The sequence below is a fragment of the Aquila chrysaetos genome, chromosome 8 (genome assembly GCF_900496995.4).
Source record: "Aquila chrysaetos chrysaetos chromosome 8, bAquChr1.4, whole genome shotgun sequence".
Lineage (NCBI taxonomy): Eukaryota > Metazoa > Chordata > Aves > Accipitriformes > Accipitridae > Aquila > Aquila chrysaetos.
The window spans coordinates 40,881,246-40,907,864 of NC_044011.1; the positions used below are offsets into that span (position 1 = coordinate 40,881,246).

Below are 26,619 nucleotides of genomic sequence, written 5' to 3' on the forward strand. Positions count from 1 at the left end.
CCTGCCTGCCTGCACTTCACTCCACCGCTGCAGCCGGGCCAGGCAGGCGCAGGGCATGGGGGAGACCTGCCTCCAGCCTGAGCAGCTCAGCAGCCCTTAGACCCTCTCGGCAGCAGGGCCAGGTGAGTTGCTGAAGTGCCAAGACATTACCACTGGTGGGAAAAATGCTTTATCACTGTTTGCCAGTTGGAGCTGGAGAAATCGGAAGAAAAGGGAGAAGAGGAGATGTGTCCCTCTACTGAGGTAGCCAGGCTTCAAGGCAATTCTTTTAAAAATTCTTGTCACATTCTCTTGTCTTTTTCACCTCTCAAAAATACTTTTTGTTTCGTTTCAAAATCTGAGTAACCATTTTGCACCTTAAAGAATCTCAGGGCTTTAGGAATACTGGTTGCCACACCAGATTAGGCCATCAAATCAGGTAGGGGAGGACCAGTGACAGGCCGTGCTCTGCTGCTTCAAACTAAGATGGACCTTAGATGGACTCTTTCCTTCAGGATGCCGAGAGGAAGCTGCTAGCACTTTGCAAAAACGCTGTGATTATTATGTTTCATGTTTTTAAGCAGCTCTTAAAAGCTGCCCTATCCCTTGAGAGAAAGCAAGGCAGCACACAGAGTACTCTGGGTAGCCCATTCCACTGTCCTTAAGATGGGACAGATTATTACTCACCCTAAGTCTTCTGCTGTAAATTAAGCTGATTTCTTCTTGTCCTTTCTACAACACACAGTGAACACCTGACTACTGTCCTTTCTATAAGTTATCTGTTATCATGCCTTCCCTTGATTTGTACTTTCTCTGAATTAAACTCAACTGCTTCAACCTTTCCACACAAATCATGTTTTCTTCGCCCTTTATTATTCCTGTTTCCCACTCTGCCCATCCTCCAGCTAAGACCAAACTAGCAGACAGTAAAGGAGAACAACTATGTTTTTATGTCTTATCTGCTACCCTGTAGCTAACACATCTCAGCTCTGTTTTTTTCACCACACAACAACATCACACCAACTCTAGCTATTGTTCTGGTTCGTAACATGTATGATTCCCCTTGCTAAGCATAGTGCTTTTCCCTTGTCTTTTTTGAATTTTATCTTGATTTCAGATTGGCCCTTCATCTTATTGAGATTATAGTGAATTTTCAATGTATGTTATTAGTAGCATTTGCGACCCCTCCTAGCTTGCTGCCGTTTGAAAAATGAACTGTGTTCTCTAATGTTCTTCTAAATCATTCAGGATAATATGGAATAAGCGAGGCTTGAAGCAGATCACTATAGGATGCCACCTAGGCTGACCTTTCAGAAAAGATGAGTATTCCTTTCACTGACTTTTTAACTCATTCATGCAGCCCCTACTTCCTGATTGCTCTCATTTTTATATAATATCATACAGGACGGTGTCAAGTATCTTACATCAAGCGATACCCCATCTGTCATTTTTCCATATTAAGTCAGCTACTCTGATAAAGGATTTTTTTTTAAAGTGTATTGTTCCCGGGTGATTATAAAGTCATTGTTAAGAAATTTACTTCAGAGTCTCTACAGGACGGGAGATAGCCTGATCGATCTATGAGTCTTTGCCCTCCTTTTTTCTGGTTGTTCACCCTGATGATGTAAAACACCCACTCTGCTCTTTTCCAATGCCTTCATCAGCAGGTTTTCAAAGACAATGCAAAGACAAAACATAAAGATTCTACAATTAGCAAAATTGAACTCTGATGAGTTCTAGACAGAATGCCATGAGCCTTAAACACATCTATTACCTGCTCAATTTGGTCTTTTTCAATTATGATCCAAATTCCTACATCTATGCTAAAAGGCAGTATCATTTTAAGTAAACAGTCACAATTAGCCTTTTCTCAGGGAAGAATTCTCTTTGCTGAATACCTAAGCTGTCTCTGTTATTTTCCATTTTTGGCTTTTAGATAATAGAAGAGCAATGAGAGGAACTGAGTATTAGTTTTTCATCATTTATGCTTTCCACACTGTGGAGGTACTCACAGCAAGCTCAGAAATGCAACTGTCAAAAATCCCCTTGACTTCAAGAGGGTTGGAACTTTGTCTAAGATGTTTCCACATTTTTTTTTAAAATCCATTTATATTGTGTTACTGATCTGTCACCTTAGACATTCTTCTTAATTTACTAAGGCACTGCAGCTTAAACAACAGGAGGAGAAGCTTAAAGAAAACGTAGTTACCAGCTGAGCTTTGCTGATCAGATTTGGCAGCTTTAAAGCCAATTAATTTTCTGTTCAAACCTCCTTCAGTAAAACTGGAAAGCGGATAGTGATGGGATAGGTGCCAGTTGGATTTCATGTGTAGCTCATTCCTCAGAGACAGAATGAATGAGCTTTCAGTTTCACATCAGAAGAAGAGAGTAAAAAATGTGGTTTGTTTCTCCCAATAAATACTAAAATACATGAGAGAGGCAATGAGTGCAGAAACATCATTAGCAGGGTAGGCAAATAGTAGACAAATAGGAAAACAGTAAAATTTTATTTTCTAATGGTTTAGAAGAAAAACAGTGTGTAATGAGTCTTCCCATATAGAGAGATATTGAGTGGAACACTGAAGGACAGCCGACAGAAAAACGCTCTATATTTTTAGCCAGCAAAGTAATTATGGAAGGCTCCCTTTTAAACATGAAGAGATTTATGTGTGAAAGCAACCACTAAGTGGATATTTCCATTGCTGAAATATTTTTTAACTTCAAAAGAGAAGAGACTGGTTTATTTTCAATGGATGTTTTAAACTTTCTGAACTTACCACTTCAAGCTGGAACTTTATAAAACTACATGTTTTATTCATTTTACTTGGTCAGTGTTTATTTTTGTATATATCCTGACATAGATTTGTGCAGCAAAAACAGAGGCTTTATAGCTCTTAGCAATTTAAAAACGTTTTATTAACACACCTATTTCAAATTCTTACAGAGCTTTGAATGACTTCCCTTTAATAAGCATAACCACACTGTTCATAATCTCAGGTAGGCTACTATGGCTGTACCTACTGACTTTACCTTCAATGTCTCTTCAAATTCTAAAATCCCCTTACTACCAGAGATCCCACTCTAAATTATAACATGTAATGACAGCCAACTGCATAAGAAATCCCTGTAGAAAAACAAGAGTCATCATTTAGACTCGATGTCTTGAATTTAACTGCACTTGAATGCCAGACTAAGCAGTTCTGCATTCTTCTAAGAAGTATAGTTTTACTAATCTCTGTTGGATTTTATGAAGTTTTTAATGGAGCAAACTGCTGCAACAGTAACACTATGGGTCTGTGCCCTCTTGATCCCCCAAGGGAAGAAACTTAGATTATGTGATCCAATAGTTTTCTAAGTTCTGCTTCTTAATAATACTTAATACTAGAGCCAAAGGTTTGCGATTTAGATATATTAGCCACATAAACTAAATCTAGATGATCTAAATCCAGGTGATCTAAAAAGGTTGCATAATTTTCCCAAGCACAAACAGATAAAATGCAACAAGCTTCTGACTTCGATAACAGGCAGATATTTAACAGTAATGAATTTTGTGCAATTTTTCTTTAAAGGCTTACATAAATAACTATAGGCAAATTTCTTGCTTTTTGTCATTATTATAGATGATCGTAGATCGTAGATTTTAGAAACACTTAGCACAATACTCTAGAAAATTTAACTTCCAAAATCTTCTCTTTTTCTTGACTTTCTTCTGTTTAAACAGCATTACCAAGACTGATTGCAAAATGAGATGCAATTATTAGGAAAAAGTAAGGGACTGGTAAATATGATGTAGACTAGTGGCGAGATTTTTTAAAGACTTTAGATGCTAAAGATGCAGATAGGCACCTTACGGGATTTTCAAAAATTCCTAAGCATGTAAGGCGCTTACATGCTTAGGCACTTTGAAAATCCTACTAAATACGTATCTGCATCTTTAGGTATCTAAATACCTTGGAAAATCTCACCCTAGATGTCCAGTTTCTCTCATTATTTGTTTTAAATAGTATCAGTTTGACAGGTAGCACATTTGCTTGTGACTTTTATCTAATAAAGGGGGGAAAGGAGGATTGATTAAGTCTGAAAGGATTTAAAGAGAAAATTAATACATAGTACTGGGGTAAAGATATATTTATATCTTATGCTAGTAACAGGACCATCTAGCACTTTTCTTTATTACATTAGCCTCACAATTTGTACAAATGATGCTTTGTACATTTTATGTTTCATCTTTTTTAACAGAGTCAAATGACAAGAAGGAAGTGGTGCTCAAAAAACTCCATAAGCATCCTTAAATAAACTGGATATGCAGCAAACAATACTGAAGTATCTAAATAACAAAATAAAAAAGCAGTGTAATTCTAGATTATGTTAACATTATCTAGTTATTTATTGACATTACCAGCAAAGTTTTGATGATGTGCTTTTATGTTTATATCAAAAAGGCCGTGGTTTCATTTGAAAAGCTGTAGAAGTATTAAAATATATTTTCAAATTAAGACTTTATACCTCTTTATACATTTCCCAAAGTTGTATTCTTAATAGAACTCTCCTATTTCTAAGCCGATCTTTTCAATCTATTTATATTCTGAGGCAAAATGGAAATGAGATTGCAAGTACATTCTACTCAGATTTTAGCACCAAAACATTTTCTAAAGTACAAAGAAAAAAACAGAAGATGGTTAATATGAAATAATCTGAGGTCCTTTTCCGCTTATATTGCAAAATTCTATGTTTCATAGAAATATTTCTGTACTATGTTCTAGAGCGAAAGACTGGTTGTGACAATAAAAGAAAAAAAACATCCCTTAGCAGTGACAATTAGAAATACCATGGCTGCTTCTGAATTCAGTTGTATTGAACTTCCATAGCCTTAAAGCCAAGCAATACAAAATTTATTCTACTTTCTTTTTCAAATGCTTCCAATATTTTCTAGGGATGGAAGCATAGGGGCCGCCTAAGCAACGGGTCAACAAGTAAAAAAAGATGTTTTAATATGTAAAATCCCTTGGAGTCATAGGATTTAAAGTGGATGTTTATTATTGTTTTTTACTGACTACCACTACCCTATTTATTGTATCTACTTATTTTGAAAAATAAGTTGCTGCTTAAGTTGTTGATATTTTCCTGAACTGCTAGAAATATTTATGTAAGACATTTATGAAACATTCATCATAGCACTCATCATAGTTTATATTTTAATACATAAAATATACTACCAGTTTTGCTCTGCATTTCTGCAATCTAACAAGCTCCGTTTAGCTTTGCAGAGTATTTGCAATCACAGTGAATCTCTGTTTCAGACTCTCCCTTTTCTGTTTTAAATGGTTTTCTATGGTCCTCGCTTCTTTTAAGATTCCATCAAGTTCTTGGACATAAGAAGCATCCATCGCTGCTCTCTCACTTAATTGAAAAAATCTGTAGTTAAAATCAATACTAACACCATTAACTTTCTCACTACTTAGAAATGCTTTTAAGCTTTTCTTAAAAATGTGTTGTCTATCAATACTTAGTTTCTGACCAAATTAGTTCTCTGTTGTAAGAGAAAACAGCATTTTTCTTTCAAGATCTGTGTTCAATAGTTTTCAGTGCTAATTTCTCTAACCTGCAGCCACAGTAATCCACCTTACCTAGAGAAGTTAGAAAAGTGCTGTACAAATAGGACAAAGTTAACTTGCCTTAAAATGTGAGCATATTTTGATAACAAGTTCATAATTTCTTTGTTCATCTCTGTTAAAAGAAAAACATAATTTTATTTAAACATTTGAACGAATTTTCATCTCAACATCAAATTAGGTAATTACATAGTTACTTTCAGTATGTTTAATACATCACCATTTAAAACTTTTTCCAGTGGTTCAGGTTTGTAAAGTGACTGCGAGCCTTCAGAAGAAGCCAAATCTGTTTTGTCAAGGGAGGACAACAGAGGATTTTCTGAAGCTTCATTCTAATAACAGAGCACATAGAAAAATACAGAATCTAGGACTTAAAACAAGCTTAGCACAGATAGATAGAGATTAACTGAGAAAAAGAAGAGTTTTAAAAGGATCTTGAGAGACAGTTTTCAGAGAAAGTGCAAGCGTTGTTGGCTTCACAGCATCTACATTATCCATCATGAAGAGGCACAGCATCTAGGGGCGGGGGTGGGAAGTACCAGCTTGAGATCTTTGCTTTTATCAGTAAAAGCTGGTGTACTTCAGAAGCTCACTCTCAAGAAGCCCCACATAACTGCATTGCAGTGCATACCCAATTTTGTTGATCTTCAAACACTAAGAGAAATTTTACAGTCTCCTCATACAAGAAAGCCATATATGTTTCCCATAACCTACATAAACTGACATGGAGCTCTCTGCCCTCTCTCCTTGACAGGAACCCATAGCAATGTGAGAAGAACTTGGGGGTGGGGGGTTGCATCGCTCCTCTGGGGCCAGAAGAAGGGTCCAGGCCCTCCCTCCCTTCCTCACACAGTACTGCTCACCTCCATCTCTTTTTTACGTTTACTTCTATTTTCATCAGATTTTTGTGTGTTGCTTGTCATCGTTCCCTGATAAAAAGTACAACGTCGTATTCGGTAAGCAGTTATCCTGTGCAACTGGAAAATAGATCTGTATATTAATGTGTAAAACCAGTGCCTCTATAAGCTCCCCTGCAAAGGAGCTCTCCTCCTCGCTGGAGAGAGGCAGAACCTCAAGGCAGGGCGAGAGCCCCGATCGGGGCGGGAGGCAGCGGGTCCAAGTCCCCAGCCGTGCCAGGCCAGCCTGGGCCAGCCTGGGCCGGCCTGGGCAGGGTAGGGGCTCACAGCCCAGGTGCTCTCAGGGGTGCCGAGGGGTGCCTAAGGTCGGCCTCGAGCTGCTGAGGTCCAAAGGGGATCTGTCCCTCCCCAAGCTCTACCTATGCTTCCCCAGTACCCCCTGCCCTTAAGGACGTGGGGGCACCCCCTCCGCCCAGGAGGTCTCCCCACCCCCGCCCCCCGCCCCGCGCCGGCCCTCTCTCCTCAGGCGGCCCTGGCCCAGGACGGTTTAACGGTCCTCGCGGCCGCTGGCAGCCCTTAACGGCCGGCGCGCGAGAGGGCGGCCGCGGCGGGGGAGCTGAGGCGCGATCCCCGCTCCGCACCCGCCCGGCCGCTGAGGCAGGCTGCAGCCCGCCCGGGAGCCCTGCCCCGGCCGCTTGTAGCCCTCGGTTTGCCCGGGACGCGGCGGCTGGAGGAGGGCCGGCTCCAGGGAAGGGTGGGAGGTGGGCCGCCCTGCCCGCTCCCGCCGAGGCTTCGACAGCCGGCGCCACCTCTGGAAGGCGAGCTAAGGAGAGCGCCTGCGAGGCTGACGGCTAAAACCTCTCCTGTTCCAGCCGTCCCAGGAAGAAGCGTTTCATCCCAATTATGTGTCTGAGTTAAAGCGTGATGAGGCTACCTGTAGCTACTTAAAAGTGTTGCGCTGTCCACTCGAACAATTCCGGTCATATTTTGTCTTCTGAGCGGCTGTGACGGATCCAGTCACGGTTTGAATCACTGGAACATTTTGGGATGCCAGTGAAATGCCAGACGAGGCTAGATTAATCCATTTCGAAAGGCAAGCCATGAATTAGTAAAATCCGAGAGATTACTGTCACTAAAATGAATAACGCCACTAAAATTAGACAACGGCCGAGACCAACTTTTTTCCCTAAACAATGGAAAATAAGAGTGCATTTTACTTATGTTGTGCTTCATTTCTGTAGGTAAGCTGTATTTTGTTTCATCAAGATATGACTGAGTCAGATTGCATGATGAGGAGGCTTGCTTACAACAGGAAGAAACTAAACACAATGATTCAGCAGAGCTCTTTTGGTATTTCACTTTGTGTGGCCAGCCAAAAATATTAAATGCTATATCAAGTTACTACTTTCCTGAATCCTGGCTTCATTAGCTACAGTGAAGAAAATCATTGCAAGATTTGAAGTTATCCTGGAGTAGAGGGAATTTTTCCTCTGGGTTTTTTGCATCTTTAATTTCTGTTTTTAAGGGAAGAAAGGGTCTTAACCTTACACATGTTATCCAAATAGGCTCTGAAAGTCAAAACTCAGGACAAGAAATGAAACTGCTGAAAGAACAAGAACTAAATACTTCCCCAAAGTAGAAACAATATTCAATATGCTGCCATGGCCCACTTCATTAAATTCTCCAAAAATATTAGAGATTTTTATGTTATTAGCAACACTGTCTAAACATTAAGAAACAGATATGAAAGAATCACTAGGAAAATGTTCTTAAAGTGTTTACCTAATAGAGTTACCATTAGTATGTTAAGATATTTTTATTAACAGACCACCTGAATTAAAATAATTGAAACATCTGAATTGTTTTACCACTTTCAGTACCTTATGGATGTGATATTCTATGGAGAAAGCTCAGACTAAAAAAAAAAAAAACTATCGGAGCCATTACTCTAAATGTAGTTCCAGTTCCTGTAAGATTGGAGATATTAAAATGCTAGGAGAAAAGAAAGCTTAAAACTTACAATAGAACCTATTGCTATGAGTTAGACCCTGGTCCTTATAAGTGCAACTATGTACAGACTAAGAGAAGAAAACTCCTTTTATTCAATGTGCTAAATAACCTAATTGAATTTTTAGGATCTCAAAGGTTGACAAGAAACACCAACTCCTCCTTCTTGATAGTTTTGTTTAGAACATCAATACACCAGCAGTTAATACAAAATAAACAATGTTGGCTGACTGGCATTTGTTTTGGTGCTTTTGCACAAATTTTGGTACCAAGTACAATATTATTTAATGTTTCACTAGTGATCTGAATGTAAATTTAAACTTAATGAGAAAAAAATGGCTAAATGATAAATAATTATCACAGCTTTTTTTTTTTTTTTTAAAGAATATATTTTCGCAGTGAAATGAAAAGTTAGGTGTCTGGGAACAAGAAATGCAAGCAGTATCAGCCAAATGGAGAACTCTCCTGAATAAAGCTCTGGTGCCCAAATTTTCAAAAAATGTTAAAAATCAACTGGAGTGAAGAAAAGAGACATTAATATTATTTTGAAGCTGAAGAAAATTATTCAGAGGTAGAAACTTAAAGGGCTGAAGATGTATATTTTAGTTGAAAGAGACCAAGAGGCAGTTTGATCATCTTCACGGGAAGGAACCCTTTGTTACGAAATGGCTCTCAGGAAAATGTACAGAAATGGGTGACCAGAACCAGAAGCCAGTTAAATTTAGAAAGATTTTTTTTTTTCCTGTAAGAATCAACCATTCAAATAAAGTACCAAGAGGAACAGTAGCATTACAGTTGTTGTATATAGACATCAGCTAGACCTAGGTGTTTAAATCAAATTTGGATCTCTCACTGGTATACAGGATTAGGTAAACGCAACTTCACACATGTACTGAATGCCATGTAACAAAACAGGAAGTTGAAAGGGGATGATATAATATTGCTGTGTGGTTGGAATTCAGTCAGTGTAACTGAGTGTCTGTAAATAGTGATATATACTTATCTGAAAGCAGTAGCTGCCAAAAATGTATTTTTCTTTGTTTGTCTGTCAGAAACAGGAGGTTTTACTCTGTTGCTGAATTCCTGTGCTTTTTTAAATTCTTCTGAATCATTTTCATTAGTTTCTTTCAACAACTTGAAAGAAAGAAGATAAATTTCTGTAGCGCACACAGTTTTTGTTCGTCTTAACCTGTCAGAGAAATACACTGCTCCCTGTGTGTAGAACAGTCGAAATCCATGGTTATTAGTAAAACGGTCAGTATTTTTATTTTTAGGATTATTATTTCAGATGAGGTTGAAAGATGCACCTTTGACTTCAAAATGATCTCCCTAGATTTATCATATAGACATTAAAGCATTCCCTACAGACATGTACTGCACTTCTTTTGCTGTTGTTTTCCTCCAAGAACAGTAACAGGCATGCAGACAGGCGAGAGAAAGTCTTAGGTTTGGGTTTGGTTGGCGTTTTGGGGGGGTTGGGGTTTTGGGGGGGGTGGTGTATTTGCCCCCCCCCCCCCCAGTGCTAAAACTTAAGCAGTTTACTCACTGAGCTACACAGCTGAATACTCTAATGCCTTAGCTAGTCAGCATTATAAACAGAAAATCGAGGCATGGAGATTCCAGTTAACACTTCCAAGTTCTACAAACTATACAAAATATTGGTTAATTATTCATTCCCAAGTTCGCTTTCCTGTTTTTTATGGCCTTAATTGTCCCATCGCTACACAGCATTTGCCATTACAGTTTACAGTGGCATTTGTTGCATTAAGCACTTCACAACCACCAAAGGCAGCTCTTAGATTCCAAAGAGCATCACACTTTGGGACTGCAGCAGGTAGGTCTAAGTAATGGCTATCACCCTTTTATTTATTTGCAATTAATACACACCTAGGAAACAATTTACAGCTGGTAAATTTGGAGCTATCTATTAATCTGGCTTCGACTTCTAGCCAGTTTCTGGCCATCCATTTCCCTGAGAGGAACATAAGTTCCTCCCCTGCAGCTACTTATGTACAAAGGGATGGAAGGTAAGTTTGAAGGTTTCACACCAAACGGCAGTAATATATTCGTCAGTACTGTTGTTATGAAGAACTAGATACACGCCATGTGTTCTCAATCCTAAACTGGCTTTCCCCAAGGCAGATGCAATGTTTACGGGCAACTTGCAAGTGTGTGCAGAAGTCTACGCGCTGACGGCTGGTACCTGTTTCAAAACTGCTGCTTGAGACTTTATGGACCAAGCAAACGGACCGTAACACACTGGTGTAGAAACAAGACGTGTCCTCTGACGACATCTGTGCGAGATAAAGGCAGTCGCAAAAAGCTCCCTTTGTAACCTCAGATTTTGCATGATGTGCTTTCTCCCCCGAGGAGGGGAAGTGCCGCAGAATAAGTGCAGACGTAGACAGATATCTTGGGAAAGAGTCCCAATTTCCTCTGCAGCTTGTTCAGTCGGCTCATTTTGTCGTACGGTGATGCAAGCCGCTATAAAAGCCCCCTCCCTAGATCGCCCTATCAGCCGCCACCCACGGTAGCAGAGATCGCCCTCCTCCTCGCTCGAAGGAACGCACGTGAAGCAGACACGGCGCTGACGCCCGCCTCGGGAAAAGCCCCAGCGCCTCAGCCAGACGGGACCGCGCAGCCCCGCGCCTGTCGGCTCCGTGTCCGGCCCCCCGCCGCCAGGTACGCGTGCGAGCGGCCCGGGGTCGAGTCCCGGGGCTGGGGGGGTGGTGGTGACGGGACACCGAAACGGGCGGGCTCCGGCTGCGGGAGCGGGAGTCGGCCGCCCCCGCGCCTCCGCAGAGCAGCCCGCCCGAGCCGGCACGGGGGTACGCTGCTCCCCGCGAGGGGCGGAGATGCTCGCTCCTAGCGCGTTCGCGACGCGGGTGGGACGTCCCGCTGTGGGACCGGCAGCTGTCCCTTTCTTGCGGTCGCAGCAAGCGGCGGAGCCTTGCCCTCCGCCGGGCCTGGTGACGGAGGGCGTCCCTGAGCTGGGCCGCAGGCAGGCTGCGGGCAGTGGCCCCTCGGCGGGCAGCAACTTGCCCTCGGGGAACGCGCGGTGGCCCGGGCTCCGCTTCAGCACAGGCGCCGAGCGGGTCACGACCCTCCGGGGCGCGGCCCTGCTCTTCGCCTTCCCTCCGTGGCTGTCCGCCGGGCAAGTCATTACACGCTGCCTCGAACTGTCAGCTAAAAACGCCTTATAGCTTCTACCGTTCCTTTCAAACGTGCTCGGTAAAAGGTCTAACCATTTCTTACTACACATCAGGGCAAGAAGTGTAGTCGTTTATGCATCTTGCCCATTAAACCAAGGGCCACCTTTTCCTTTAATCCTTTATCAATAAGTCCTGCCTGTGCCCTCCCCTCTGCTTTAGAGTAAGAGAGTAGCCCTTGACTTCTTGGTTTACCTCACTACATCTGAGGCATGCACTGTTTGGTATTGTGGTATTTCGTTTCAAAGGCTTGGGGTATGCATGTTTGGAAAAAAAGATGCAGTCCTCTGCTATGAACCTGGGTGTCTCTTCTGCACCGACCAGCTAGAACTATAGACCATATAAAAACAGGATGAGGAAAAAAATTGCTCTCATTCCTCAAAGTGCTTTACTAGAGGGACAAGGAAATCACTGTGACTCCCCCACCCCAGTCCCTAGGGTTGATGTGTGTGCTTTTTTACTTCTGTTGGCATTGCTCAGTTGTTATGTATAAGAAGTCTTTCCCATGTGGTGAAAAAGAGCTTTGGAAGTAAGCCAAATGTTTTGACTGTACAATAAAATCCCAGTGCAAGAGCCAGGTCTTCCCATTGTTTGCCTAGCTTTAATACATTTAATACATTTATTATTTCTGTGGCTAGTGCAAGGGGAAAGAATGCCTTGACAGGAGTTGGTCAGTTTGAATTAAGCACTTCATATTCTAGACTACTTAAAAAAGTGACTTCAGTGTTTTTACAGTCACTGTTGTTGGCTTTGTTTATTTGATGTTGTCTGATCAACAAGTTTTTATGCATTCTGCTGTTACTGTCTCTTCCCATGTATTGTATACAGAGGCTAGGCACATAGCTCCTGGCTGAAGACTTCATACAGATGCTAGGCTCCTAAAGGTTAGATGCAGTGATGGTGAACGTCAGTGTGCCTGTTACTTTGTCCATCTGGCCAAAAATTTTACACCAATCACAAAGCCAAGTAAATCAGATCCTGCAGATAGTAAAGTAGCTAGTTGTTATTTTCGGAAAGTAAAATGCCTTTATTTCTAAAAACGTAGATAAAACAGGTAAGAACATTCATACACAGAAAGCATTTTAGGAAAATGAACAAAAACAATTACTAAGATGCAGACCAAAATGAAACAGGAAGGAAAGTGACACCTGCATTTCACAAAACTAGTGGCATGGAGGAGGACATTTTAAAACTGTTTACCACCAGAGAAGAGAAAGAATGAAATTCTTTGCCACATCTTCCTCTGTCGTATTATAATTCCCTTCATTCTTACTCTCACTTTTCCTTAAAGGTAGGAGATGCCATTTTAATTTTGAAGAGGATATCACCATCAGATTTAAAATAAAAATATTTTAGTGCTTATTTCTTAGAATCATTCCTTCCAATGGCAACCATCCCAACAGCAGTAAAATTACTGAAATGCTAGACTTTACAGTTCAAGTCCCAGTCAAGACAGGTGACTCCACAAAACTTTTGGTTTATTTTGTAATTTTTTCCCCTCACGCACTGCTAGAACTGAAGATATGGAGACATTTGTGACCTGCAAAGCAATACAATCCATTCAGATTTATCTCTTTTCTGCCAGCATAAACAGAAACTTTATGATAGAAGAAAAGGGATGGATGCACATGCAGGTAAAGGGAATGGGTATAGCAAATTTATGACCATCACTGTTCTTTTGTTTTATACATTAAACATATACATTGTTTTACCCATTAAACAGACTGAAAGTGTGACATGGTCTCAGTCACTATGTCAGAAAGCTAAAGAATATAGAGTTAACCTGTCTGGCTGTTAAGTGTATGGGGTTGAGGATATGAACAAAGCTAAAAACAATTATTCTTCTGGAGTTCTTGGAGGGGGGATGTATGTTGACATTAGAAGCAGAGTGCAGCCCTGGGCTAGTTCTAAATTAACCCTGAAGTGTGTAGAATGGGGGGCTGGAATCTCTGAGGTGCAGATGCTGGCTGGTCTTTAATGGTAAGTTCGGGGGGGGGGGGGTGGGATGGTAAAATGACTGTTGTTATTCCCAAGAGAAATATATCTTTTCTTCTTCACTTTTCTGTGTGCCACTCTTGAAAGAGAATAGCTGTGAAATCAAGCTCAGAATTCAACCCGAGTTAAAACAAAGTTAAAACACCATAAGCAAATCACTGCTACTGCAAAATAAACTACATCCCAACTTCTCTGGGAACCTACACAATTCCAGGTCAAGATACAAAAGATACGTGCCTTTCCAAGGGGCAGTCAAAGGTGGACTAAGTTTTGGGTATTTTGGAAGCTCTGTCTTTTATAGAGGGAACCTGGAAAGATCAGTCTGTGTAGACTTAATATAACCTTCACGGCTTAATGGCCAGTAACAGGGTGCTTAATCCAGTCTTGGTCACTTCCCTATTTGAAAATCAGAAACAGAAAATCAAATGGCCATGATATGAAGATAATTTTTGCAGGCCCAAGAGAACTAATTTGATGAAATATGTTCATGGAGCTACTTACTAACATTCTCATAGAAAGAGAAAATGGTAATGAGTATGATTTATTCCTGTGTAACATCACGTAAGTCAATGAAAAGTTTTGTAAAATAGCAGAACTTGAAGGATGCTCTATGTTATTCTAAATAACGATAAAAGGCAACAGAGGAGGACACCATTTAAAGATGCAGTTTTTCAACAGGTAGTGAAACACGCCAGCCCTATTACAGTATTGTGCACTAGATGAGAACTAGCCCAAGGACTCCCTTGCCTTATAGAGTGAGAAGCATTGTTCTTAACTCTGAATCCTCTCCATGTGTTTTTGGCAGAGTGAAGATGAGTGGTGAAGAGATTCTTGTGTGTGCAGTACAACTTGGAGAAAATTTCTGCCTCTATTTTGCAGGTAATTACTACTCACTGCTGAAAGGGACACACTTTCTGCATAGAAGATCAAAAGCTGATACACAATTCAATCCTTTCCTTGGGCTGGCAACCCTGGTTTTGTGGAATCCTGTTGTTGTTCCCCACCACCCCCCTCTCCCCCCATTGCCTGAGCAATCCTCAAAGCAGTTACAATCCCCACCACTTAGAAGAATGCTAGTTCTTAGATTATGGACCCAGGCTGTTCACTGCAAAAAGAATCTGAGACAGCTGTCCCAGTTCTAACAGGTCAGAATCATATTATTGCTGAACACCTTAAGCATTTAATAACTTTTTCTGTTTGAATACTGATTAAAAACAATTACTTTATCAGTCTGCTTTCACCTAATTTTTCCATAAGCTTCAGTCTGAAGTATTGTTAGCCAAGTATCTGAGTCAGTGGAATATTTGTGGCTTCATACAACACATTTCCGTAGAGGACACTCGGAAGGGTTGTAATACTGTGGGGTGGACTTGGAATAAGTGGATAACTTCCAATCTTACAGGATAAAGTTAGTTAGAAAACAGTCTGTTCTTTAGAAGCAATTTGTAATGACTGTTTCCTGTCCTTTTGCTCACTTAGAATAAAAGTGCTGATGAAAACAAAACTTTGCATGCCCTTTATTCCTTGGTTATAGGCTTAAACTGACCTGAGCTGCTCACCCTTAAGTAACCCTAAAATATTTTGCATGCCTCTTCATTTAGTGGTAACTCCAGTTCTCAAATGACTGGTAGTTTCATCATTCTGTTGAATTTGTTATGCTCACGAATAAAACACACTCTGTAGTTAAAACAGCTCAGCTTGGCGAGTTAGTGATACTGGGGAGTACAACTGGAAATGTGTAGGTGGCTGGCTGGCTGGCTTCCAATCTCACAGAACAAAACTGGGTAGAAAGTAGTTTCTTTTGTGGGTGCAGAGCTTAATGTTGGTTTTTTCTTTCCTTTTTTTCATTGTTCCCTTGGAACCAAGATGACGATGGTAAGCTGAAAGCTCATCATTTATTGACGTCATTATCAATTTTACCTGAACTAACCTGCTCATGCTTACTAACTCATAAATGCTTTGTGTGCCTTGGAGAACAACTTTTCAAACTGATAATAGTTACTGTAAAAAAGAGAGCTACAGCTAATCTTCTCCTTCTGAAGTTGATGTTGCTTTATTTCCTCCTAAGGTACAGGGTAGTGGCTTCCCTAACAGAAGGACCTTTTAATGCAATTCTAATTGCTGGGCAAAAGAGGGAACTGGTGCCTCTGAACTCTCACTAACAGATAGAGTAGCTTCTCTTGCTTATATATACAGACTGCTATATTCTGGGAGATCCTTGTCTTGCCTGGGTTGCTACAAGCCAGAGGTGGAAAGAATTACTTGGCCTCCATTCTGTTTGAGATTGCCATTCTAAGAACTTATTTCACCTGGTATCCTTAATGACAAGATTTAAGCCTGTAGTGAACTGTCAAGATCTTAGACTACAGCTAAAATATTTGACCCTCTTTGCTTAATATTTCTACAGGGCTAGAATGTGATGCCTTTTGTAAGGAAAAAATTCTCCACCGAGTCCTTCGAAATGTAAATAGCCAGTTGCTTGTGGTTCGACCAGATTTAAACATGGCAGCTTTTGAAGATGTGACAGATCAGGAGATGAAATCTGGTACACCATTTTTCAAATATATACTATAACCATTGCACTATTTCTTTATTCTACATGTGCTTTTGTTCTTTGTAATCACTGACTCTAAATGATGAGACTGAGTAAAGACTTAAACTTCATTTGTAAGAATAAAGCTAAGCTAAGAAATCTGAAATTTTGTGTCTTCTGCATTGGTAATGGATTAGATTCCTGGATTAGACTTGAGGCCTGCAGGATGTCCCAAGCAGAAAGGGGCTGCTAAGATTTTTGGTTAGGTCCGATCCCAAACTGCCTTCTTAATTCCTTTTTTTTTTTTGTGTTGGATTACAAAAAAATCATTTTTAGGTTTAAACAGACAATGTATTTAGCACTAAAAGCTCTTACTTTCCTCTAATAGCAGTAGTTAACAATGTACTTATGGTTTTGGCTTTGATTTTTTTTGGGGGGGGGCTCAGCAATTAATTCAGAACTGTATTTGTTGAACATACTTATTTACAGATCACATGTATACAGATATAATCTTATTTACAGATGGCTATTTACAAATCCAATTCTCACTTTATGCATGCATGTAAAAGGATTTGAACATCCTACCCATACTAATGGGTAACTTCACATGCTTTCTTGCAAGTTCAAAATCTTGGTTATTGAATGATTGCAGAAAGTCAAATATGTGCTACCAGCAGCCGTAAAAATCCAAGTCCTGGCTCTCCTGTCAGGAAAAGTATCATGGGAAGACAGCAGTTGCCAGTGGAATGGTAAAACAATACTGTTAAGTTGTTGCAGCTCTCTCCTGAGCAGACTATTAATAATAAGCAATTTACATTTAGGCAATGGAATGCATTTCAACATTCACTACTACAAAACTACCACACCTTCAGCAGGGATGCCTGTTGCATTCAGCGTCCAGGTAGAAGATAAAAGTTATTACATGTGTTGTGAGAAAGAATGTGGAAAAATGATAGTTCGATTTAGGGTAAGTATTGCTTTCCATACCTTATGTATCCATAAGTAGGAGGCAAAATTAAGAATTCAAACATGTGAGCTGAAACAAAACTGCTCAGGTCTTATGCTGGGACTAACCTATTCCCTGTTTGTTCCTCAGGAAGGAGAAGTTCCCAAAGAAATTCCTGGTGAAAGCAACGTAATCTTTTTCAAAAAGACGTTTACATCTTGTAGCTCCAGAGCATTTAAGTTTGAATACTCACTAGAACAAGGAATGTTCTTGGCCTTTGAGGAAGAAGGCTCCTTAAGAAAATTAATTCTAAAGAAATTGTCAAGAGAAGATGAAGTGGATGAAACCACGAAGATAAGTTTCTAACTTCAGTCAGAAAGAAAGTCACAACTTATAACATACTTCAACAGACTTAAAATATATTTTGGCTTTTTATAAAAAATCTTATTCTTTCTTCATCTGAGGCAAGCCATTTTTATGTTTTTAGCTACCATAAGTCAGTACAAAAATGAGCATCTTACAAAGAAAAATAAATTCAAATTCTTGGCAAAAAGAAGCAGAAGAATGTTTTCCGGTCAGATGGAAGGAAAGAGAATTGCACAATGAAGAAACAAGAATGTGCATGCCTGTATCATCCTGTATAGTTTGATCCCTAAAATCTTTGCTGCCTGTTGATCAAACAGCTTTTGAATTAGGTGTCTCATAGATGAAGTAGACCTGTTTTGGGGAGGGAGAGAAAACAGCTTAAAATAACAGATTTCATAAGCAGACCATGCATCTGGCCAATAAACACTTTGACATTACTTTTTTGCATCAACATTATTTCCTGAGTGTCTTCATCAATCTCAGTTACACAGTGACATTCTCACCTTCAACTGAAGTAGAAACAACAGACCATTTTTAACTTAATGGAAATCTTTGCTCAGAGAACTGCTAACTTACCTGAACAATTAAAGGTCTAGTACAGCTGTTTGTCCTCAGAGGGCCCAAGAAAAAAAAAAAAAAAAAAACTTTTATGTAAAGGTTTTTAAAAGTTAACAGTAAATTGTAGGTTAGTGATGAAATGAAACTAACAATTTGGAACACGTGTAGATATGGCTGGCTCCCATAAGGACCCTATCTTTGTGCATGTGACAACACAGCACACGTTGGGGTCAAGCTGTGAACTCCATTTCACATTTGGAGCTGAGCAAGCACTGGATTTCACCAAAACTAGAACTAATGTAATGCATTCTGCATATTTAATATTGAGGAAATTGATATGGCATATATTGTTCTTTTCTTCTGCATGTAAGTGTTGGTCTTCCTCTTCTGTTCCAACTCCAGGTAGTGATAACCTGAACATTGATTGCAGCTGGGGTCCTGGGTCTTCAACTTGCCATGCAGAAGAGCTGGTACAATTGTCCTACCTGATACAGGCAGAAGTAATCAGAGAAAACAGGAAGGCCTCTATCTGTCATGAAATGGAGGAAAATCCTCAAACTTGCAGAAAAGATAAGACAAGTCTCAAGACTTGTTTTGGTAAAAACCAAAACAAAACAAAAATATAATTTCAGGGGCTTTAAAAAAAGCACAGAGACAGGAACTGCTTTGATAACCCTGTCTCATCTTTTCATGTTTTGCTGCCCCTGTCACTTCACCTATCTAGCTGCTACAGGAGCACCTAGAGGCAGTAAGAAACCAATTATTTAGAATCAGGTACAGCTACCACTGAGTGCACTACCACTTAGGAAGAATTCACTGGAGGGGCTTAAACTCAAGAATGTATTTAACACATCTGGATACCCAGTAGGACTGACTCCTAGTTTTATATGCCTGATGAATGTTCAAAAATGGGATTAGACCAAATGGTTATGGCCATCACTATAACTAAGATCAAAAGTTTTAAGATCAAAAGTAATTACAAGAAACTGATTCAATTTCAACAGGACAGAGGAACATGTGATTTGTAGAGAAAGCTGTGGTCATTACCTTTTAATTCTTGCCTCAGAAACACAATGAACTGGTCTCAGAGCTGCTAGCCCCTAACATCATAGGTCTGGACTACTACATTCCCTGAGCTCTCGTATAACTCATTTTTCATACAAGATATCTTAAATACCACATACAGATGCATCTTGTGTTTGGTCTCAAAAGAAGAAATGTCAAACACTTTCTATGATACATGCTTAGATTTTACAGACGTACTTACCGATGACTCATACATATGCATGATCCTCACTACGACGAAATAATGAATGTTACATTGGTAATTAAATCAGACCACATCAGACAGAAGCAACCATCTCAATTCTGACCACAAGATTAGCAAAACAAAAGTGGCCAGCTATATGGTATTTCCCATGGTTACATGAATAAGTATATAAATAAAAATTCCAATCCAGATTTTAAAAAAATTAGATCAAATCAGAAAGTCTTGTAGAATTCAAATAGCAACTTACTCATTCTGTTTATTGCATAATCAGACTAATGGTAACACACAATTCTCTCCCTCTTACTATTAATAGTACCACAGAAGTACCATTAGAACATGGAAACAGTTAACAACTCCTTACTACTATGAAAGTCAGAAAAGATAATGCAGAGAAGAAAGTTAAAAACCAGAATCTCATTTCCCCCCTAAAATGCTCTAAAACCTAAAGACATAGAAAAGAACACTGCCTCAGTCTCATGTCAAGCTATGACAGAAAGGGTAGGTTTGTGGCCTTTTCAGTCACACAGGAAATGTGTACCAGTGTTTACTTAGAAAACAAACCCAAAAAAATGTTGCAGATGAACATACAGGTTCCAGGGAAACTATGAAAGCCATATGCTATTTATGGCTCCTAAAACTAACCTGCAAAAGTATTTTTCTTCTAAGTCAATTATGGCTGTATTTTCTAACAGACATTACTCAAGTCAAGTCTAAGTCAACTCTTTAAGGACAATACATATTCATAATAATATTTTTTTAATAACGTCTAAATGAAGTAATGCAGAGTAACAGTTTGAACAGTAACATAACAGTATGAATTAGTATTTGAACCTGATTTTAGAAAAAAAAACCCAAACTATCTGCAAAGAAAACATTTCCAGTTATCCAAAAGTAGTAAAAACCGTTCAGAAGCACACACACACAATTTCTGTAAATTCTTTATTGTATGGATTAAGAAATAAGTATTCCCTTTTCTACATCAACTCTCAGGGTCCAAAGAGTTACAGGGTGTGCCTTACATACAGTTCAGTTGTTGTGGTCAGAAATAAAAGTTCAATTTTCTGCAAGCCAAGTTTGTTTTACAAGATAGGAAACCAAACAACAGTTATTTTAGAAAAACACTCATCAAAGCTGCCATTACAAGGAAAGTTACCTTCAGCTATGTAAGTGTGTCATTGACGTAATTAATTCCTCCCAATTTACAGTGCAGCTTAAATCAACTCACTCTCACCTGGACGTTACCCACTTTAAATCTACTTTTTCTTTTCTAATATTTTTACTGCTGTTGGATATTTATTTCTAAAACACTAGCTCTGAACTGGCTGCAGTATGTACATACTATGGACCCTTGGTTATTTATTTGTTTTGCATTAAACAGGTTGATAAAAATATGATGAAGCAGAGGCAGCAGTGAACAATCGTGTTTGTCAGGGACTCGGTCGCATCTTAGAGGCTCCACAGCATGGCAACAGCCTTGCAGATACCAACATCATAATAGTTAAAGTAGCAGAGGCCAGCGAAGGTAACAGCCGACAGTACGTACAGACCTGTATTGGCCAGTTTAATGGATGTATCTCCATGGATGTAGTCAGTTATAACCTGTCCAAGACCCCTACAGAATAAGAGGGAGAAAAAAGCTGAAATCAGAAAAGAGCATTCCTCACTGAACTCCACCCAGTTTATGTGAGCATTCTACTAAGATGGCTCAAACACATCATCTTTTTCACGTGCTATCATCCATCTTTCCTAAAGAATACCCAGTTCCCACTCAAAAAGAAGATGCATCTATTTAAAAAAAAAAACCACCAACATTCTGCATATTCTATTAAAAAACATACATATTGGCTCAGAGTTTTCTTAATGGTACTGAGGAAACAAGGTGTTGAGCACAGCTCTTTCAGACAATAGAATCTGCCTCCAAAAAACAGTGGGCAGCTTATCTGACTTCCAAGGACTGAAGAAAAGAAACCACAGGAAATAGCCTTCTTGCTTGAACAGCAACGTGTGGCTCTGGGACCAGCCATTGTCACAAACGCACAGAAGACTCCAGGATGCATATTTAGCTTAGAAAATAGTGACAACCAAAAAATTAGCATACTCTGGGTTTTTTTTCTACATCTGTCAGACTGGAAGTGAACTCTTGTCCAGATTTAAACTACCCAGCAATAGGAAGACAGAGTATGATATTAACCTAATGTGGTTCTCTTCCTGAAAGTACTATTATATCTGCTTTCTGCAATGACAGATGTCAACTTGGTAAAAGAGAGAACCGTATTTAATGCGACAGTTTTCTTCCTAGGATTTTGTCTTGGTCTAGCCTGAAGCTGAAAGACCTGTGTCCCACAAATTAAGACACACTAGTGACCTAGCAAGGTTCAAAGTCCTGCAGCAGATGCCACTGCAAGTGAACACTGAGCTTAGTTTCACTTAGATGGTGTCCTAATACCATAAAGATGTCAAAAGCAAGAAAAAGGGTGCAAGGAACCCCTGGACACACAGAAGAGAAGCAGAAAGTGGAAGCGGTCTGAAAGGCAACTACTCTCAAACTATTATAGCTATTTATTACAACTGGACAGTGGAATAAGGTCAAAAGTGCAAGCAGCACTTACCCACACTTCAAGCCTTCCAAAGTGCAGATAAATAAGGCATACTCAACTTGGGATTCACAGGCTGCCCTTCAACTGTAGTGTTGATAAGGGATTTTCATAAGATCTTTTCTTTGCATGGCACGATATGACTGAGCCATGCTAAGACTTCTCAGAAAAACTGGTGTGTGACTTTACAGCACACTAATTAATTCACACAAAGCCCTCATGGGAAAAAACCAGTGGCCCTGAGCACAAGGAAGGGAATTGGTGAGAAATAGCTGATGTGTGGTGGACATACAATCTACCTCACAACACAGAAGGTTCACTGCCCAGAGAAATCTTTATTACATGCCAGCAAGACCAGTACAAGATAAATATGGCTTCAGGTATCTTGAGTAAGTCTATTATTATAATAGTGTTTGGACTGATAGCCACTTAAGTATCTAAAGCGCTATTTCCAACATATTTTAGGACAAGATTTCCTACGGAACACGCACATACTAAACAAGTGAAGAAATGCTCCAAAGGCAGGCAAGCTTAGCTTTACATATTTTATATTTGAAAGAGCTCTGCCAAGTATGTTCAAGGATAGCCACATTTCAGATTAATTCTGTACTAGATCTGTGGGCTTTGGGAAGAAGCTCCCAGTCACAGTAAGTAAGAAAGTGCAAGAATCCCTGGTACAACTTTGTAAGGGCAAAACTGAGATTTAAGAAAACCTGGCATCCCAAAGCACCATGAAGTTGCTCATCTGCTTTATCCCTGTGGCAAAGAACTACAGACTAGCATCGCCTCAAGAGTGTAAATGTTGCTAGTTAGGCCAACCATGCAGCTGGAACCACTCCTACTCACATTAAAGATCACAGCAGAACTACACTTCAGAAGAACATGAGCAAGCATCCATTTCCCAGGAATCAAGAAAATAATGATCAAAGCCTCAGCTTCTTTAGTGGAATATTTGCTATGAACTCTTTATTATGCAGAATATCACCACCATTGAGATGTACAAAACCAGCCCACAGCACAGAACCTTAGAAGAACAACTTGTTTTATATAGATCTGTCCTGTTTCTGTTCCCTCTGTTCATATAACATTGTTTCTTCTACAAGATAAAAATGTCCAAGATTCTACATAGCCAGTGGCAAGGAAGTCCTCCTAAGGTAAGATACTGTGTAGAAGAACACTACAGAATGTTTATGGATTCCTTAACAGTAGTAAGTATCCTGCCTTCTGACTGAGAGAACAGTGTGACAAAGGAAGACCAAGGTACAACTAGTCTTGTCAAAGACCACGACTGTCACAGAATTTGGAGAGTAAGGACTTTGTTTGCATCTCCTTCCAGGTGTTTTATACTAGATCAGGAAATAAGTCAGTAAACTTACTGCCATATACAGATTTAAGACCTAAGGCTTGGAGCCACCCTGACTATCAGACTTTACTTTTAATTCTGAGGGACCTATTGTGCTTACCAGTGGCCATGGAGAGTGAGGGCTGCAGCCAGCGAATAGTCCATGGCTGGTCCAGGATACAGGTAGGCTGCAGGAAGGAGACCCAGCAAGAGGACACTGACAGCTCGCTCACCTGTCCAGTGCAAAGACGCAGCCTTGGAAGTGCCTGTAAGGAGAAGCATTTTCAGTGCAAAGTTCCTGTTCGAAGTGCCGTAACCTTTAAAACAGATACTCATCTTGATCAGCACCACACAATTACGTATTTTCTCTGACCTGATTACTAAGCTTTCATCCAACCAAAACCTAGACACCTTTGAATTACTGCTATATAGAATATGTATCTATTTTACATGTCTAAAAGGTTAATTTAAAATACTCTTCCCTTTGCTGCTGCTAAGACAGAGAAGCTTCTTTTACTACAAAAGAAGAGGAGGTCAACAGGTAAAGTCAAACACCAGTCCTACTTTCACAACCTGCAGTTCAGGACTAGGGTCCAAGTCGACCACCGCAGGGAAAAAACGTCTCTGAAGGCAAAGCCTTTTTGTCTAGTGAATTTCCTGACTTGCATACTATTTACTACTCCCACCTTTTGAGAAATGGCTTTGAGATCCAGATGGACACAACTACAAGTTCCAGTGAATGGCACATCATGATAACTCTGTGCACCGTTCTGCCCAGGAACCAATATTGCTATTTTTAACTGTAAATAGCAGATTAAACTTCTGGGAGCATCACAGTTATATATGGCCTAGAAGTAGCCTGCAGGCCAAAGGATTTCAGTCCTCCATTGACACTCAGCTGGGTACAATATGAACCACGTAACAGATGACTCTAGAAATAGAAATACCAGCTAGGGAGCTCTGTAACCAACTCTTACGTTTTGGAAGCATACAAATACTATCAGGGAGGAAAAAAAAAAAAAAAAAAAAAAAAAAACAAACCAAAAAAACATCTAGAAGGTTCTGGAGCAAACCAAACCCCTAACATCATAAGCAATACTTTGAACCAGAATGTCAGCATCAGCCCAGTCTAAAAACATGAAGAATTGACTCTGTGAAGTTATCTATATAATACAATACCCCCAAAAGTGCTTACCTAACACACAGATATTATCCATCCATCTAAACAAAAATGGAAATGTTTTTCTTCATTTTTGCAAGGAGGAAGAAATTTAGAAAAGTGAGAAGACAAGGAAAGCAAAGGACCTGAAGTAGAACATGAAAGGGACCTAGGCTGTGGACTAGTAAGCTGTCCCTGTAGAAATCCACAGCCACAAACGCTTCACAGCACATGCATGAGATCTGTTGTTAATATGAAGTCCAGAATAGAAAGGAAGGAAATGGCCTAGCTGTATTTAAGACAATTTCTTTTACAAGCATTTCTTCATCCTTTCCACTTCTAAGTTGTATTGTAACAGCTAAAAAACATCCTTAACCTCCAGTCACAACATTTCTCATATTTAGTTGCACAACTGACAGACCAGAGCTTGGTCTTGGAATGGTAATCTTTCATCACCTCTGTGTAGTCTAACCACACAGAGAGAGTAAAAAGCAATCTAAGAAATACTCTCTGCCTGTAGATCAGAATTCTCAGACTAACCTCAGTGAATCAGAAGCTCTACTGTTCCAGGAAAAAGTCACAGTTGCAGTGTTTTCATATTATTACTGCTACTGAACCATAAGCAATGTTAAACCTTCTTCCTGATTTCTTTTAAAATCTTTCAACCTTTTTTCCACATTCAAAAAAACTACACCTTTGTTAATAAGCAGAGATTTACTTTTTTCAACATTCAGTTAATATCGCCTATTTAAGACTTGCAGCATTCTCACGCTCAATACCAACATTGCAAACATCAGTTTCAAATTCAAGCAATGTAAAGTCACATATACTTTGTTCACACACACCTTGTTTTAAATCAGACCCGGGCAGAGTGCAAATCAACAGCCGTGCTATCAACCGAAAATGGTACTGTCGAAGCCGATGGCAATACATTCTGGTAATACCAGTAACCCCACCTCACCCAAGAAAAACTACTGTGCCACATATCAATTTTTTCCACCCTTGGTTACTGACACCTGCCATTTAAAATCTCCCACCCGGCTAAAAAAAACGGCAGCCCTGACCAGACGTGGGTGGAACGGGCACACGAAGAACACGCCGTTTGTCTGGACCGGAGAAATCGTTTGGAGGACGGGGGGAAAAACGGTTTCGGCGCCGGCTGACAAACCGGGTGCCGGCCACGGGGGAGACGAGACACCCCCCCCCCCCCCCGCACACCCACACGCACAACCCACACCCACCCACGGCGGGGGCTGCCCCGTGGCGCGGGACGTACCGTGGCCCTGCTGGGGCGGACTGTGGCTTTGCCGGGCCGGGGCGCTCCGATCGGCGACGGCCGCCAGGACCGCGGGGCGGCGGCCAAGGCTCCTCCTGAGGAGAGCTGCGGAGAGAACGGGGACAGGGTGTCAGGGCAGGGCGGGACGCCGGGGCAGCCGGGAGCGGGGCCGGCGGGCACTCACCCATCTGGGCGCCGCGGGGCTGCGCCAGCCCCGCCCGCAGCAGCACCAGGGCCGCCATCGTCCCCAGCCAGCCCAAGGGCACCGGAGCTGGAAGTCGCCGCCGCAGCCCTTCCGCTTCCGGGCGGGGGGGAGGCGGTGGCGACGGCGGCGGGGCAGGCTCTGCTGCTGCGGGGGGTGGCGCAACCGCGGCCTTTCCCGGAGCCGCCGGCGGCGGGAAGCCGAGACGAGGCCGCGCCTGCGACCTCCGGGCCGCACCCGAGCCAGCCGTGGCTGGGCAGAGGCTTCGGTCCTATCGAATCCCCATTCGGAGATGCTTGGTCCTATCGCAAAACCCGCAGGAGTGGCCACAGGGGTCCGGGCGCCCCCCCTCGCCCCCCCGCTAATGAAAAATCGTTGTACGAGGGGAGCTATACAAAATAAACCCGTTCTTGAACATTTCCTATGATGTACGTAAAGCGGTTGCATTGCTACTGTGTGACTGACCGGCAGAGAGGTGGCTGTGATAAAAGAGCGAGCAGCTGAAAGCACGCTGAGCCTACAATACCGCTTTCTCCAAGCCTCTGGCATTAGCCAGCAGACAAGGGCATGCAGAGAACGTCTTTTCACTTGAAACAGAAAGAGGGACTGTGAGCAGGACCTGGAACGAGGACCTAGGGACAGCACTGACACCGTTTTGTACTTGTTCGGGCGTAGACTAAAGCTGGAGGTGTGCTCGGTCACCAACACACAACA

The 26,619-nt window shown here is 40.9% G+C and overlaps 3 protein-coding genes across 4 annotated transcripts; 1 reads left to right on the plus strand and 2 right to left on the minus strand.

The window, feature by feature from the left end:
- The first annotated feature begins 14 nt into the window (after positions 1 to 14).
- On the plus strand, positions 15 to 17,941 carry IL18 (interleukin 18). 2 transcript variants are annotated; one of them, XM_030023181.1, is made up of 6 exons: positions 15 to 122; positions 14,465 to 14,538; positions 15,526 to 15,534; positions 16,067 to 16,204; positions 17,014 to 17,159; positions 17,289 to 17,941. In XM_030023181.1, exons 2-6 carry the CDS (start codon positions 14,472 to 14,474, stop codon positions 17,502 to 17,504), a joined length of 576 nt encoding a protein of 191 aa, XP_029879041.1. In that variant the 5' UTR covers positions 15 to 122; positions 14,465 to 14,471; the 3' UTR covers positions 17,505 to 17,941. The 2 variants fall into 2 exon arrangements, with proteins under 2 accessions (XP_029879041.1, XP_029879042.1); XM_030023182.2 differs by lacking the exon at positions 15 to 122 and adding an exon at positions 10,908 to 11,137.
- Positions 4,229 to 7,656, minus strand: TEX12 (testis expressed 12). Its single transcript, XM_030023184.2, has 4 exons — positions 6,455 to 7,656; positions 5,812 to 5,923; positions 5,655 to 5,706; positions 4,229 to 5,379 (listed from the first exon to the last, which is right to left on the minus strand). The coding sequence occupies exons 1-4, from the start codon at positions 6,512 to 6,514 to the stop codon at positions 5,235 to 5,237; spliced, it is 369 nt and encodes a 122-aa protein (XP_029879044.1). The 5' UTR covers positions 6,515 to 7,656; the 3' UTR covers positions 4,229 to 5,234.
- A 2,316-nt stretch (positions 17,942 to 20,257) lies between the features above and the next one.
- Positions 20,258 to 26,019, minus strand: SDHD (succinate dehydrogenase complex subunit D). The gene is made up of 4 exons (XM_030023183.2): positions 25,888 to 26,019; positions 25,704 to 25,808; positions 23,390 to 23,534; positions 20,258 to 20,944 (listed from the first exon to the last, which is right to left on the minus strand). Exons 1-4 carry the CDS (start codon positions 25,943 to 25,945, stop codon positions 20,779 to 20,781), a joined length of 474 nt encoding a protein of 157 aa, XP_029879043.1. The 5' UTR covers positions 25,946 to 26,019; the 3' UTR covers positions 20,258 to 20,778.
- Positions 26,020 to 26,619: the final 600 nt, after the last annotated feature.